This window comes from Salvelinus fontinalis, chromosome 33, assembly GCF_029448725.1.
Source record: "Salvelinus fontinalis isolate EN_2023a chromosome 33, ASM2944872v1, whole genome shotgun sequence".
NCBI lineage: Eukaryota > Metazoa > Chordata > Actinopteri > Salmoniformes > Salmonidae > Salvelinus > Salvelinus fontinalis.
In genome coordinates this window covers 28,763,972-28,781,313 of record NC_074697.1, presented here as the reverse complement: position 1 = coordinate 28,781,313, position 17,342 = coordinate 28,763,972, and the positions used below count along the sequence as shown (strand labels likewise).

The following is a 17,342-nucleotide window of genomic DNA, read 5'->3' as shown; positions in this document are numbered from 1 at the left end:
GTTGAGCTGAAAATATACTGGTCATACAAGTGTAATAATATAAGCAATGGAGTAATGGCATTGTCGTAGCCAGCCAAAGCACTCTCCTAACCTTCCCAATGCATTGCAGCATGGTCCTTTGCAGCTTAGTTGGTAAAACATTGTGCTTATAACAGCAGGGTAGTGGGTTTGATTCCCGGGACCACCCATATGTAAAATGCACGCATGACTGTAGGTTTCTTTGGATTAAAAAAAAAGTGTCTGCTGACAAATGGCTCTTTCACTGGTTTGAACATACAATAACGCTTTTTTTTAGAGTGACTGAAAGCATGAGTCAGGTTGAGATAGGTTGACATTGCTAGAGCTGTGAATATGAAATGAATTAGAAAGTGTGCACTGCTTCTATACAATATGTATGTGAAAATACCATCTGTCTACTTTCAGATCAACCAGAAGTGAAGATCGTTCAGGCGTTCCCTGAAGGTTTAACGAGAGAGGGAGAGAATCTAGAGCTGACGTGCATAGCAAAAGGCAAACCACAGTGAGTATCCATCCATCCACACATATCATTTAATACTAGTTAACAGTACAGCTCTCCACTCTGTCCTTAAAAATGCCAACATAGACAACTACATGACATTTCCAGGCTTCCTATATCCCTTTTCTGCCAGCCAAAGGACTCCCCTAACCTTTCCAATGCATTGTAGCATTTATATGTTACCAATTGCTAGTGTGTTTTGTGTAAAATGCATCATTAGGAGGAACCTGCCAATGGCTCTCCCACGCTGATCTGAGTTCACACCTTTAGAGTGAGATTTGGTCTATTGACGGGCGTCGTACAGGGTCTTTCTGATATGGCTGGTATTTGTGTCATCCAGGCCCCATCAGATCAGCTGGCTCAGAGTGGATGATGATGTGCCGTCTCACACCGTGATCACCGGCTCTGACCTCTTCATCGAAAACCTCAACAAGTCGTACAACGGCACGTACCGCTGTGTTGCCTCCAACACCGTGGGAGATGCCTACGATGACTATATCCTCTTTGTATACGGTAGGTACTGTCATGGCTACTGTCGCCTGTAGTTTGTTTTGTGATTCTATCTATATTTGGAGATGAGTCCAAGCCAGGTGGTCTGTATTGCTGATACAGGATGTGTCGAGTACGCAATCGTGGCCACTTACTAGAATTTGCTACATTTTCCATTGAAACTTCTCATGTGTCAGTTCACTGATTACAGGTTTCTCTGGGTGAATCTGTCACAGAAACCATGTCATTGACGCACTGTAACATAGCAACAGATGGCTTTGACTTACTGATTTATTCTGACTGACACCTCACAGACTATCCTCAATCTAACTTGTAGCTTACGTATGAATCTCTCACTTAGGTTACTGTGGCACTTATAGCAATGCCACTCTGAGATTGTATTTCTGTAAGTGCTCTTAGGCAGATGGTGACATTTGTTTGTCCCTCTTAGTCCTCTAGTGATCATCTCCTGAACAAAAGCATGGAACGTGCTATTAAGTAACAGTTCAGGCCTATTCAGGGTTTCATCCTATGACTGAAGTCATAATTGGCGCCCCATCCGCTCTCATCCATTAGAGGCATGATTCACTTTCCCTCTGTAATGTAATTGTCATACAGTTACTGTATCTACAGGAAGAGGTTTGAGGTTTGGGAAGCAGGCTGTAGTCTTGCTTCCATATGGATCCTTTGTTTGGAATATTATTACTTTTGGCTTTGAACAACACATATCTTGTATTTCCAAATAGATTTAGCTTCATAAAAGAGCTTGTGAGAAATTAAAACTGCCAGAACAGGAAACATTTTCCATACACACCATCCTTTGATTTATGTTGTTTTGTATTTTACTTTCATACTTGTTTTGGCACATTGGATTGATTGGGAATGTGAGCTGACCATTTGTTTTGGAGATATACCCCTCTCCCATGCATAATCAAGTTCTATAGTAGCCGTCTCTTCATATAGGCCCTCCTCACCTCTCAATATTGCAGTTTCCTACATTTCTTTGAAGGAACAACCTGCTCCCTACTCAACAGAGATAAACTAGACAAACTGCGGTACACTAAAAAGACTTGTGAATGAATGTCCATGGTGAAAATGTGTGTTTGCCGGTGCAGCAAACATGCAAGCATGTGTGAGCTGTACATGTTTTGTAGTAGAATTACCTATTTGTATGCCTTTGGCACAATGAAATATCCCATCTTACAGAAATAGCTTCCCACCACAAGTCTTTTTCAGTCTTTTACCACCTCAACATTAGAGACAGCATATCTCTGGTGTTATCAGTGCAGTCTCTATTATTTTAGTTTGAGTATTAATGAGACACTGGAGATTTGTAAAAGGTGTTGATAACGCTTTGAGTAATTAAGTTTGAGATTCCCAGTTCTGTTATTCCACAGGATTAGATGCTAGACAAAAGAAGCCATGTTGTTGGTCCATAAGAGGATTGTTTTCCCTGACTAATCATACTAGTTACTGTACACTAGCATAATGAGTGTGTGTTTCTGAACATGGTTACGTCTAGGGGTAAGCATCATGAGAACCACAGATGTGTCAGCTTAGCAGGTGGGTCTCTAGGTGAAGAGACTGCTGGGTGGGTTTTTCTGTCTACATGATCCTGTTTTCTACTTGTATTAGGCCCAGGAGGAGCCCATTAGTGTCTACTGTTGGAATCCACAGCTGTTATCTCTTAGTATGTCCCTGATGTTCATTAATGTGGATCTGTCAGAGGACTGTGTGCAGTACCATGTCAAAGCTAGATGACCAGGAACCTAGCTAATGTAGTGCAACAGGAGAGTACAGTATGTGTACCAATGGTCTGTGCTATTCTAGATATATTAGATATTCATATGTGTGCTACTTTCTGAGAGTTGGAATATACAGTATGCTACTTTCATCTTGCCTCTGCCTACCGCTGCACTAAAACACTTTATCCCTGACACTAGAAATGTTGTGTGTACTCTGTGTACTCTCCTACAGTAAGTAAAAAAGCATACAGTAAGTAACAAAGCATGTTTAGTTGTCAGTTGTATTCTGGTCTAAGGGTGAGAGAGAAGGTAGTTAGGCTGGTTGGCCTCCTCTGCTGGTTCTGCGTTGTTTTCAGTAGACTGTGAGTGCTGGTCTGTGGTTGGTTGACGTCCAGTGTGGGGGTAAACTGGTCCAAAGCAACTAGGCTCCCAGCTACTGTAGGCTCCCACCAAACTCGGTTCACTGTACAAAGCTGACCTGGTGCTATAACTCACACATACTGGCTGTTGGCAGGAGAACAATTATGTATTTTGCTCAAGGGTTTGTTCTGCAGTTGACTCTCTGACCCAGAGATTTCCTACACGGCCATGAAGTCAAAGATTCCCATGCAGCCATCTGGGCGTCAAGCCCAGTCAGAAAGTATGCTCAAATATGGCTCTGTTGACCCTGACTTGGATGAAGCGCTGTTGTGAAAACAAACGTGTTGAATCACACGGATTCTGAACCATCACCCATCTCTGCACCATAGAACAGAATAACTAATGAAACATCAGGCTGCAAATTAATAACCAAGTCATACAGTCTCAAGAGAAAACATAGTTTAATGTGTTTTGAAAAATGCATCTGAGGACATTGTTGTGCTGTATTACTTAATGGAATATTTGTTTGAGTCAGAAATCTCCATTGCTATGTATTCAGAATTGCTAACAAGCTGAAGAAAAATAAAGTTTTTTGGCTGCCAGGTTTAAGAGGGCATAGCTAAACAATTTCTCCCGCATTGTTTCAGTTTATGCTTAGAATTTCTCATATCAAATGTTCTTACAAATAGAAATGTACCCTGAAAATATGGCACCTCCAAATACATTCATATTTCAGCTCTCATAATGTGGAGCCAAGAGTAATCCAGCCTGCAAATTGCCCATGGAGAATACTTGTTTGCTAGACTATTATATGTGCCATATCCCATCCAGGCCTTTGTGGCAGCCTCTTATCCCTGGCCTGCATGCCCAATTTCCCAGACTCTGACATTTCAGCTATCAGACCGCCTTCGGTCACAGGGAAAGAAGAAATCCCCTATAAATATTGTTTGCGGAGAATCTGTTCCTGATATCCCCTCACCTCACCCCCCTGCCCCCCCCCCCCCCCCCCAGAAGCGACATTATGCCACCATTGATGTTTTATCATTAGTTTGGAAGTGTGTGGTCCCCTACTGTGGGCTTCTGATGGGCACAGACAGTAAAGGCATGAAGACAGCCAGACAAATTTCTCCCGCTGTGACTTGTCTCCAGCAAGGGGCCGGCGCTATCTCTCTGTGCCAGAAACAGGAAGATATTCCTAGTGGCAGGGAAGCTTTCCAGTCTCTTAGCACCGCTGTATACCTGTATTGGCCTCCATTTTGTAATTCTCATTATTTTGTTTTTGGTGTTATGAAAGGCCTTGTCAGTACACTATCAGTCTGTTGTTGTTGCAAGGGGTGCAGAAGAACTGCAGAGGAGAGCGCCAGAGTTGCTTAATGCACCGCTTAACTTAATTACTGGAAATAATCCCTTAATATGTTAATTTCTAACTTCCCAACTACCCATTGAATGTTTATGAACAATATTGGGCACATTAAGTTCATTTTTCAAACCACAGTATGAGTATACAAAATAGTAAATTAGATGTGTTCATTCCAACCTTTTGGCCTATTGTTAATGAGTAGAGGTTTAACTTATTTGGAGTAGGGGGCAGTATTTTCACGTCCGGATGAAAAGCGTGCCCAGAGTAAACTGCCTGCTACTCAGCCATAAAAGCTAGAATATGCATATTATTAGTAGATTTGGATAGAAAACAATCTGAAGTTTCTAAAACTGTTTGAATGATATCTGTGAGTATAACAGAACTCATATGGCACGCAAAAACCTGAGAAAAAATCCAACCAGGAAGTGGGAAACCTGAGGTTGGTCGTTTTTCAACTCATTCCCTAATGAAGATACAGTGGGATATTGGTCATGTTGCACTTCCTAAGGCTTCCACTAGATGTTAACAGTCTTTAGAACCTTGTTTGATGCTTCTACTGTAAAGGGGGGCCAAATTAGAGGGGATTGAGTAAGGTCTGCCATGAGCTGACCATGCGCTGTCCATGCGCGTTCACGTGAGAGTTAGCTTGCGTTCCATTGCATTTCTGAAGAGAAAGGAATTCTTCGGTTGGAACATGATTGAATTTATGTTAAAAACATCCTAAAGATTGATTCTATACTTCGTTTGACATGTGTCTACGGACTGTAATATAACTTTTTGGACTTTTCGTCCGTACTTTCCACTGGACTTGCACGCGCGTCGTGAGTTTGGATTGTGTACTGAATGCGAGAACAACAAGGAGCTATTTGGACATAAATGATGGACATTATCGAACAAAACAAACATTTATTGTGGAACTGGGATTCCTGGGAGTGCATTCTGATGAAGATCATCAAAGGTAAGTGAATATTTCTAATGCTATTTCTGACTTCTGTTGACTCCAACATGGCGGATATCTGTTTGGCTTGATTTGATCTCTGAGCGCCATACTCAGATTATTGCATGGTGTGCTTTTTCCGTAATGTTTTTTTGAAATCTGACACAGCGGTTGCATTAAGGAGAAGTGGATCTAAAATTCCATGCATAACAATAGTATATTTTATCAATGTTTATTATGAGTATTTCTGTAAATTGATGTGTCTCTGCAAAATCACCGGATGTTTTGGAACTACTGAACATAACGCGCCAATGTAAACTCAGATTTTTGGATATTAATATGAACTTTACCGAACAAAACATACATGTATCGTGTAACACGAAGTCCTATGAGTGTCATCTGATGAAGATCATCGAAGGTTAGTGATTCATTTTATCTATATTTCTGCTTTTTCTGACTCCTTTCTTTGGCTGGAAAAATGGCTGTGTTTTTCTGTGACTTGGCTCTGACCTAACATAATCGTTTGGTTTGCTTTCGTCGTAAAGCCTTTTTGAAATCGGACACTGTGGCTTGGTTTACAACAAGTGTATCTTTAAAAGGGTGTAAAATACATGTATGTTTGAGGAATTTTAATTATGGGATTTCTGTTGTTTTGAATTTGGTGCCCTGCAGTTTCACTGGCTGTTGACGAGGTGGGACGCTACCGTCCCACGTACCCTAGAGGGGTTAAGTAAGATTGGAATTACCTGATATCAAACACTGTGCATTGTCAAAGCTCTGTTATTGCATTCACTATCACCAGACGGTAGAAAATAAATCCATGATGCGTTGACACAGGTTACAGATGAAGAATGCAATATGGGAAAGCAGCATCCTTCCTGTGGGAAAAACAGCCATCTTATTGAGACCATACAGAACCTAAATCATTATCTCGCTCTATAGTAATACTACAGTAGTTACTGAGAGATTTGATACTTTCCCAATTCTGCTACAGTACTTCCATGCATCCATGACCCCATCCTTAATGGCTTCTCACACTTTATTTCTTACACATTTCTTCTTTATTTTGTATGTTTTCCATCTAGATGCTCCTACCACGATCCCCACACCCACCACCTTGAACCTAGACAACACCCAAGGTACTGTATGTCCCCACTTTGTTCATTCTCATCCCTCGCCTGTGTGTACACGTGTGCATGCTTGCTTGTGAGTGTGTTTGCAGTAGTGTAGTACAGTGAGAAAGAGAGAGTGTGTGAGAGAGTTTGGGAGAGAGAAAGAGAGAGGTTGAGACTGCAGGCGGGCAGTCTTAATCAGATTGTTCTACTGATAGGTGCCATAGCGGACACCCTGCGCTGTGCTTTCAGTGACACCTGTCACAGCCCTTTCCTGTCACGTTTGATCTGTGAGGATGGAGGAGACATGTTGGTCGCTCGGCACTCTGCTATCTTATCAGCATCGCCATGCAGCCGTATCTCAACCTGCCCACACTCACATTACAGTCACATTACAATGCCCTTTACATCTCCCCCATCAAATCACAATCACATCCATCTTTGTAGGTCTGGAAACATTGACAGATTTTTTTTCTCTTTGACTTATGATATGGATGAAGGACAGGTTATTTACAGTGTCAGCTGGTCCACCTCTGTACATACGGTTTAGTGTTGGATCTTCTACGGTACTATATGTAGTTCTTATTCTTTTCACTTTTGTGGAGGAAGAAGTGTGTTGACTATTGGGAAGACTTCTTTGTGTATAATATGGTTGTTCAAATAAACTGAAAAACATAACAAAAATCTGTCTCCTCCATTCTAGATAGTTCAGGTTTGTTCATATACAGACACATGGAGACCATTTATTAGGAATGCCAAATGCATTCATCAGTGAGAGAAAGTCCATTTAGAAGATAATACATTTCTGATAAACTGGCAGTGAGAGAAATAGAATGGGAGTACTGGGATGGGCTAGAGCTTTTAAAATATCTATTAAAGCCTAATGTTGGCCAAAAGTACTTGGCAGCATCAGGAGGTGACATTTAGAGATAACTAAATATGGCATTTATATTGCAGAGTAACTGCAGCACTGACAACTGCCATTAATTATATTCTCTGTTGTTTGCCAGCTAAACGCAGACCTCGTAATTGATTTCTATCAATATTTGCAAGCAGAGTTCCCTCAAACGTTTGGATGAAATTCTGCGCTATGGAAGTACTCCATAGGTCCTGCTGGGATTCTCTACTAACACACAGGGGAGGGGCAAATGCGCGTTCATAGCTGACAATGTACTTCCAGAGCTAACATGAAGTCATCCCAAGTCATTCAAAGCCAGCCCACCGAGATGTACCATACGTACATGTCCCATGGCATGTCACACCGCAGGCTCCTACAGAGGAGGAGGTGGTGGTGGGTGGTGGTACAGTATGGCTCTTTGATTTCCACTCAGGCACTAGAGAAGTAATCAGGTCCCTTTCATGCTGGTGCTGGAAACCTCCGGAGGCCATTTTGTGTGTCTGAGTAGAGGGAGTAGAGAGCCTGAGTGTCTCATCAACTGCACAATCAGGTCTACAAGGTGAATGAGTGGTCTGGGACATGAAGAAGCTCTAGCTCCTATTTCTAAGGTTTTTTGAATAGTCCATTTGGAATATTTTACTCCACAAAAGAGGGGTGAACTTTTATATATAGGATCTCCTGTATCAATGACAATCCTACTGTCACGCCCTGACCTTAGAGATCCTTATTATTCTCTATGTTTGGTTAGGTCAGGGTGTGACTCGGGTGGGAAGGTCTATGTTTTCTATTTCTTTCTTTTTGGCCGAGTGTGGTTCCCAATCAGAGGCAGCTGTCTATCGTTGTCTCTGATTGGGGATCATATATAAGTTGTCATTTTCCTTTTGGGTTTTGTGGTATCTTGTTTTCTGTCTAGTGTCTGTGCCTGACAGAACTTTTCGCTTTTGTTTTTTGTCGTTGTTATTTTGTTTTGGTGTCATCAATAAAAAGCATGATGTACGCCTACCACGCTGCGCCTTGGTCCACTCTTCATTCTACAAACGAGAGCCGTTACACCTACTATACTGTGTCCCGGTATTTCTACTTTTATACAGATGTAGGATCTAAATTTGATCACCCTGTTGCAGGAGAACTTTCCTGCAATGCAGGACATTTTAATTACTTATAACCTCATTAATTATAACCTATATGATAATTTACATTTCATCTTGCTGCAGGATTATTTTCCTGCTGTAGAAAACTGTCTCAAAAGATCCTACATGTGTACGTCTAATCTTCTATGATTGTTCTTGGACTAGGACAAAACTCTGAGGAGACTGTTGATCTCATATGGTCTCTACAGAGAATCAACAGATGACTCCTCCCATGGGCGTCAGCCAATTTACTTTGAAAATGCAATTCGTAAACATGTGGTTGTTAAAATTGTGTGTTGTGTTTTTCATTGTAAACCAATTGCTCTTCACTTACAGTTTAATGTATGCGGCAGCGGAGACGTTTTCATAACTCCTCAGTGATTTCCGAGAGACAGGACTAAAACGGGGGTTTGACATGATTTCTGCAGTGCATGCTGGTAGGATGTAATAGAGCTTTCTTGCTGTTCACTACTCTTCTGAATCCTATGTCTCAGGGGCCTTGTTAACCTGGCATGCAATGCATCACATTGTGTTACTCTAAGCTGCAGAACCGCACCTTCTGTTGGCCTTTTACTCTGTTCAAGCACAAAACGTACATTCGCAACAGAGGGTAATGAGTGTCATGACCAGAATATTCTTGTAAACCTGAGGCCCATAGAGATTGAAATATCATGTAATGTACCATAGCTTTACATTGTACTTAGATAACTCTGTATTGGCCTTCATAGGAATTCCTGTTAGGAACACGTCGAGGACAACTTGAGCTAGTTCCTCCCAGCCCTGAGTGCCACATAGTGCGCTCCTGTGATGTGTGTGAATGGTGTTATCCAAATGAATGTGTAAACATACAGCTCTCAAGCTGCCATTTTCCATTGATCCACACAAGCAACCGTCCCTCCATGTGGCCTCTCCACTTTCCTTTTATAAGCTAAGGGAAACATTCTGTGGGGTACCATTCTGAACAAGTTGTTTATGCACCATTTCCTCTTTGTGTGGCTCCTAGTTCATGTGGAATGTAGCTTTTCATTTCCACAGTGTAATGCTTTCATGCCCTGCTAGATTTTTCTCTCCTCTGATAAGTGTTTTATTTTTTCTCTCGATTTCCTTGGTGTAGCCTAGCAACAGGCGAGAGCAGCAGCGGTTCAAGGCCTAAATATGGTTTTGTGTTGAGGAGGAGCAAATGCCATGGTAAAGCATGGAACCACAGAGTCGTTTGTACATCTCTGTTGTAGAGCTGGCCAGCCCTCCACGTTTTGCATCTACTGCTCTATCTCAAAGAAAGAGAGAAAGAGAGAAAGAAATTGGCTGCTTGGAGAGTCCACATTGTCAAGCTTTTCAGCGCTCCTATATAAAATACTGTATATAGGACTAAGGGGCTTTAAGTCCCTGTAGAGTTCGGCGAGAAATGAGTCACTATCAGTCTATGAAAGCGTTGTCATGGGTTTTATAAAACCTATTTTCAATGCTGCACTGTCAACTATACATACACCAATAGTTACTTAACCAAAGGTTATTGTAAAGTGCATTGAACGTAGCTTTTAAACCAGCTGTATTCACTTTTTTTAAGTAAAGAGGCCGAGAGTACAGGGGTTCCCAAACCTTCTTCCAATTCACAAATGTATGTGGAAGTTATTTAAAAATAATTTTTACAAACAAGTATAGTGCCCATCCTAATTCATAAGTGCTGCCTCACTGATTGGTTTGCTAACCTAATGCAATGCTCCAGGCACCATGGCTTATATAAGGGGCTGGCGTGAATAGATTTCAGCCAGCATTATTAAACAGAGTGGTTTCTGGTATTGTGCTGGCAGGCTGGTTTCTATTGGTGAGAGGGTAGTAGTCGTTCTGATTCTACAGCTCAGGGTTTATAAAGGCAGTCTGCGGAGGAGAAGCCCTCGCTCGTCAAACGTTCAGAGATGATCCCAGGGAGGGACATCAGATCCCGGGTAATCTCCTGCTAACACCCTCCTTACCTCGCCTTGGCTGGAGAAAGTAGAGAGTATAGAAGAATCTGCACAGAAACACTTCTCACCATTCACAATGATCTCTATGGAAAACTCAAACCACTTGACAGGACTCCTGTACATTGTTCTGGTGTGCATGTTGAATAAATGAACTGTAAGAAGAAACAGGGTAAATGTTGAGAATCCTGTTCAATTGAATGAGATTGCCAGAGCCCCATGGTTTAACAACTGGTCTAGATGTACAGGCTCAGTGGCTGGAGGAGCACTAAGTCCTCCCCATGCAGGGTTCCCACAGTTCCACGTCCAGCTGCAGTCTCTATATTGTCTTAAAGGAGCCAAAGATAGGCCACCAGTCATGCTGCCTGCTACCACACAGAACTCTGTCAAGCCTGTGTTTGTATGCTGCAAGGATGCTAGCCCACCACAGTATATCCACTATCAACCAGCTAAACTGATCCTACTCCAGGGAAGGACCTTTCATAAACAATAAATGAGTCAATCTGAGTTTAGCTGGCACTAAGAATAAGGAATGAATGGAACTCTTAACCTCGACGTTTCTCTCCCCTGCTTTGTTTTGTGAGGCAATTTGTTTGTCAATGACTAAAGCTGAAATGTAGTGGAGTGAAACTAGAGAAAGTATGCTGTCTTACTGTAAGTGCACATTGATACTTTCACTGTTTTTATTCATGTGTTCTCATATGTTTCATTGCTGTCTTACGGAGTGGTTTGGCTTCTTCATCTTCCAAAAGTATGTGGGCAGTGTCTTCAAGCTGTGCATGTAATCTTCAGCACAAACAAACATTACCAAATGTTCTACAAAATATCAAACTGTCTTTACTGTCACAACAATGTATAACAAGATTATTAACAGTAATACATGCAAGTTTGAGAAAATATTTGTTAACAGTATCTTACGAGCTATGTTCTATCTGTTAGATAATATAGCCATGTTAAGTGTTAGCAACCACACCAAGGTGAGGCTAAATGGTGTCACTAAATAGTGTTGAAGCCTATGTCAGTGAGTTAATGGGCTACAGTGGAAGTGAGAAGTCTTCCATGTTCTGATGTTGAAACGCTACAGGGCCTAACTTTGGCTCTCCTAGTTGTGCTGCTGAAGCACTGCCAAAGATAGCTCTGCAGACAGACAGACAGACAGACAGACAGACAGACAGACAGACAGACAGGCAGGCAGACAGACAGACAGACAGGCAGGCAGGCAGGCAGGCAGGCAGATAGATATACAGACAGGCAGACAGGCAGACAGACAGACAGACAGACAGGCAGGCAGACAGACAGGCAGGCAGGCAGGCAGGCAGGCAGGCAGATAGATATACAGACAGACAGACAGACAGGCAGACAGGCAGACAGGCAGACAGACAGACAGACAGACAGACAGACAGACAGACAGGCAGACAGGCAGACAGACAGACAGACAGATATACAGACAGACAGACAGACAGACAGACAGGCAGACAGGCAGGCAGGCAGGCAGGCAGATAGACAGACAGACAGACAGACAGACAGACAGACAGACAGACAGGCAGGCAGGCAGGCAGGCAGGCAGGCAGACAGACCAGAGTGTGACTTTATTATGCTGATTCTCCTGGTGCTGAGACAGAAGCAAGAAGACGTGAATGATTCAGCTGTTCACGGCTTTGACTGAGTGACTCCTCCAAATACATACACCCACTTGGTTTAGCACCTTAGAAATTAGATGGCACCTTATGATAATGTATGCATTTAGGACTGAAGTAAAGTCATACTAGTGTATTATGAAATATACTGTATATGAAAGAGAGGTGAACGGTAGAGGCAATAGGTCGGTTTCACTGCATAGTGATTAACAATGAATTAACGCACACTTACTGTGAGTCAATAGTGTTAGAGCCAGGCCTGAATCAGAAAGCAACAAATGTGTGTTCATTCATTGTTCATCAAACATTATAGCATTTGTTAAACATTTAATGCAAACACCTAACACTTGAATATCATTAGCCTTTGAGGTTTAACATGAAATACTTATTTAATATGCAAATGAGTTCAGATTAGCAGATTGGTTCCCTTTGTAATGGGTGTGCGTTGCTTCCTTGATTTATCAACAAAAAATAAATGATATTTATATGTGGAGAAAATGAGCCACTGGCTCCATTCTAGTCTGTACAATAGTCCATTCTAATTGGTCCCCAGGGGTATATGGGTTTTACTGTGCCAGGATGGGGATGTTCAAAGAGTATCATACTAAATGAAGATGGTTTTCTCATATGACCTGATTTTAACTTGAAATATGGATACTTAACTTTAAAACTTTAAAACTTTTCTCAGCTCTTGAGGAACTGACGTTTTCATGTTAGAAGAGCAAATTTGGGAATATTTGAGGTAAAAAAAGGAAAACAGGCACAGATTCAATATTCCTCAAAACCCATGATGAACCCTTTCAACATTCTTAGGTTGACATGCACTGCAGTAGAATGTCTAACCAGAAGTGTTTTGTTAGTTTGTCTACCTGCTGACCCTGAAAAGGGTAACAATATTTGGCATTGGAAGTTCAGGGAACTCAGTTCCTTGAATATTCTTTCTGAGGAGGTTAGAGTTGGTTATGTTGTGGTGCAGCAGCTACTGTGAGAGCAGGGTAGAGCACTGACACATCTTTCCATTAGCTTGTCAATCACTTTTCTTAGCAATGACCTCCAGAAAAACAGCTTTAAAAAACTAGGTAGAAGCAGGCAGCATTCACAATGTCCTTTTTTGTGCAGTCAAGAAGCTTGTTTTGTCAATCCAAAGTTTTCCCAACTACAAGTTTGCTAACATCTCAAGGTACAGAGTTCACAGTCAACTCTCCATTCACAGATTTGATGTGTTGCCAATAGTCCTTCATCTGTATTTTCGCACCTCCATAAAATGTCACAATTGAGTCTGCGAATCTTCACTGCTTTGTTCAGAATTGACAAAGCAAGTCTGTCTCTGAATCTCTATTGTGCTGAATAAGGTCGAGGCATTGCGTTTGTATTGAGGACAATGCTCATATTTGTCAGCAGTGCAGTTGGAGATATTTAGATGACCCTGTCATAAGATGTATCATAAGCTGTATTTATTTTTAATGAAAACATAAATTAGAACTTTTGTTTTTTAAATTTTCCTTCCTAACAACACATACAGGATTGACCTCACAGCCCTAAGTGATGCCTGCACTCTATGAACTGACCTTAACAAAGACGCTTTCAAATCTTTTTGATTTATTTTATTTGACCTTTATTTAACTAGGCAATCTAAGGCTCATTTGAATTCAGTCCAGCCTGAATTGCCATATTTATCCTGTAGGATCTTAATTTTAGCCAGTTTGCTACAACAGGAAAATAATCCTGCAGCAACAGGAACTTTTAATTATTATGTGCATTACATTTAATGGACGTTTTTGGAGGTTGATTAATCAAACCTGAAATTTCAAAGTGGAAATTACAAACTTCAGAAACCATTTTAAACCTCAAATACGCTACAGGTGTTACATTTCCTTCATTGCAGGGAAGTTATCCTGCAACCGGGTGATAAAATTAAGATTCTACATCTGTAGCTCTTTTTCACAAAAACAACATGCTTAAAAAGCTTTTGCTATTACCAAGTAGACTCTGCTACTACAAGTACACTCTGCTACTACCAAGTAGACTCTGCTACTACTAAGTACACTCTGCTACTACCAAGTAGACTCTGCTACTACCAAGTACACTCTGCTACTACTAAGTACACTCTGCTACTACAAGTACACTCTGCTACTACTAAGTACACACTGCTACTACTAAGTACACTCTGCTACTACTAAGTACACTCTGCTACTACCATGTAGACTCTGCTACTACTAAGTACACTCTGCTACTACCAAGTAGACTCTGCTACTACTAAGTAGACTCTGCTACTACCAAGTAGACTCTACTACTACCAAGTACACTCTGCTACTACCAAGTACACTCTGATACTACCAAGTACACTCTGCTACTACCAAGTAGACTCTGCTACTACCAAGTACACTCTGCTACTACCAATTAGACTCTGCTACTACCAAGTAGACTCTGCTACTACTAAGTACACTCTGCTACTACCAAGTACACTCTGCTACTACCAAGTACACTCTGCTACTACCAAGTACACTCTGCTACTACCAAGTACACTCTGCTACTACTAAGTATACTCTGCTACTACCAAGTAGACTCTGCTACTACTAAGTACACTCTGCTACTACCAGGTACACTCTGCTATTACCAAGTAGACTCTGCTACAAAGTAGATGCTTTCAGTCTTCTTCAGGAGTGTGTGAGAGCAGGCCACATACTCCACAAAATATTGCAATGGAGAGTGAGATTGAATTTGGCCCCTTGCCTAATATGTTATGAGCTTTTTCCATCAATTCACAAGAGTCATCATTGCAATTAAATGTGTGTAATTACATCTGTAAATCCACAGTGTGTATACAAGTGAGTTCCAGTATGACTAATGAAATCAATATTCCATGTAATCAGCCAGGGGACAGAGTTACACACAACTGATCCCCAGTTTCTAAATCAGTCAATCAGTCAAAACGTCAGTCAGGCAGTCATTCAGTCAGTTACTATGTCAGTCATTCAGTCAGTTACTATGTCAGTCATTCAGTCAGTTACCAAGTCAGTCATTCAGTCAGTTACCAAGTCAGTCATTCAGTCAGTTACTATGTCAGTCATTCAGTAAGTTACCAAGTCAGTCATTCAGTCAGTTACCAAGTCAGTCATTCAGTCAGTTACTATGTCAGTCATTCAGTCAGTTACTATGTCAGTCATTCAGTCAGTTACCAAGTCAGTCATTCAGTCAGTTACTATGTCAGTCATTCAGTCAGTTACCAAGTCAGTCATTCAGTCAGTTACCAAGTCAGTCATTCAGTCAGTTACCAAGTCAGTCATTCAGTCAGTTACCAAGTCAGTCATTCAGTCAGTTACCAAGTCAGTCATTCAGTCAGTTACTAAGTCAGTCATTCAGTCAGTTACTATGTCAGTCATTCAGTCAGTTACCAAGTCAGTCATTCAGTCAGTTACTAAGTCAGTCATTCAGTCAGTTACTATGTCAGTCATTCAGTCAGTTACTAAGTCAGTCATTCAGTCAGTTACTAAGTCAGTCATTCAGTCAGTTACTATGTCAGTCATTCAGTCAGTTACCAAGTCAGTCATTCAGTCAGTTACCAAGTCAGTCATTCAGTCAGTTACTAAATCAGTCATTCAGTCAGTTACTAAGTCAGTCATTCAGTCAGTTACTATGTCAGTCATTCAGTCAGTTACCAAGTCAGTCATTCAGTCAGTTACCAAGTCAGTCATTCAGTCAGTTACTAAATCAGTCATTCAGTCAGTTACTAAGTCAGTCATTCAGTCAGTTACTAAGTCAGTCATTCAGTCAGTAACTAAGACAGTCATTCAGTCAGTTACTAAGTCAGTAATTCAGTCAGTTACCAAGTCAGTCATTCAGTCAGTTACTAAGTCAGTCATTCAGTCAGTTACTAAGTCAGTCAATCAGTCAGTTACTAAGTCAGTCATTCAGTCAATACGTCAGTCAGTCAATCAGTCAATACGTCAGTCAGCCAGGCAGTCAGTCAGTCACTCATTCAGTAAGTCACTAAGCCAGTCAGTCAGTCAGTCAGTCAGTCAGTCAGTCACTAAGCCAGTCAGTCAGTCAGTCAGTCAGTCAGTCAGTCAGTCCCTAAGCCAGTCAGCCAGTCAGTTAGTTATATGTAACTGTGATTATATGTATACTTTGTCATTCCAGAACAGACACAGAGAGAGAGGGAACCATAAAGCATGTAGCCCCTTCACTCCAGCAGAGCACATTTCAGTGCTGTGCCGAACGATGTGGGCATCGGCCACAAATCCTCTTTATTCCCCCATAAATCCACCTGGCTGTGCTCATCCTGCCAGGACTGAGGTGTGGGCATGTCACAGCTCCCTCAGCCACATCCTGTCAGGACTGAGGTGTGGGCATGTCACAGCTCCCCAACCACATCCTGTCAGGACCGAGGTGTGGGCCTATCACAGCTCCCCAGCCAACAGCAGGACTATGTGTGAGGTAATGGCCGACTGTTAGAGCACTTCCACATTTTAAACATAATCAAAATTCTATTTAGTTTGTGTGCAATGCCATAAAGGACCTCTAATGTGGTTCTGAACTAAAAGGCAGAACCATTGAATGACTCCAGACAGGGCAACAGCATGGGACGGTTCCATTACAGATCTGTCATTCATCTAGCCATTAGACGTTAGTGACGGGTTATAGATTTTACAGTGCCCCTGCTGATCAAATCAAATCAAATCAAATGTATTTATATAGCCCTTCGTACACCAGCTGATATCTCAAAGTGCTGTACAGAAACCCAGCCTAAAACCCCAAACAGCAAGCAATGCAGGTGAAGAAGCACGGTGGCTAGGAAAAACTCCCTAGAAAGACCAAAACCTAGGAAGAAACCTAGAGAGGAACCAGGCTATGAGGGGTGGCCAGTCCTCTTCTGGCTGTGCCGGGTGGAGATTATAACAGAACATGGCCAAGATGTTCAAATGTTCATAAATGACCAGCATGGTCAAATAATAATAATCACAGTAGTTGTCGAGGGTGCAGCAAGTCAGCACCTCAGGAGTAAATGTCAGTTGGCTTTTCATAGACGATCATTAAGAGTATCTCTACCGCTCCTGCGGTCTAGAGAGTTGAAAACAGCAGGTCTGAGACAGGTAGCACGTCCGGCGAACAGGTCAGGGTTCCATAGCCGCAGGCAGAACAGTTGAAACTGGAGCAGCAGCACGGCCAGGTGGAATGGGGACAACAAGGAGTCAT

The 17,342-nt window shown here is 41.8% G+C and overlaps 1 protein-coding gene across 3 annotated transcripts in view; it reads left to right on the top strand.

Moving 5' to 3' along the window:
• LOC129831956 (cell adhesion molecule 1-like) overlaps positions 1-17,342 on the top strand; it is a 164,719-nt gene that overhangs the window by 137,520 nt on the left and 9,857 nt on the right. For 2 of the 3 annotated variants that reach the window (XM_055895617.1, XM_055895616.1), the window contains 3 exons: positions 424-520; positions 858-1,030; positions 6,494-6,547. In XM_055895617.1, coding sequence (XP_055751592.1) covers positions 424-520; positions 858-1,030; positions 6,494-6,547 — 324 coding nt within the window. The remainder of the gene's footprint in view (positions 1-423; positions 521-857; positions 1,031-6,493; positions 6,548-17,342) is intronic. The other variant, XM_055895618.1, reaches the window with a different exon arrangement.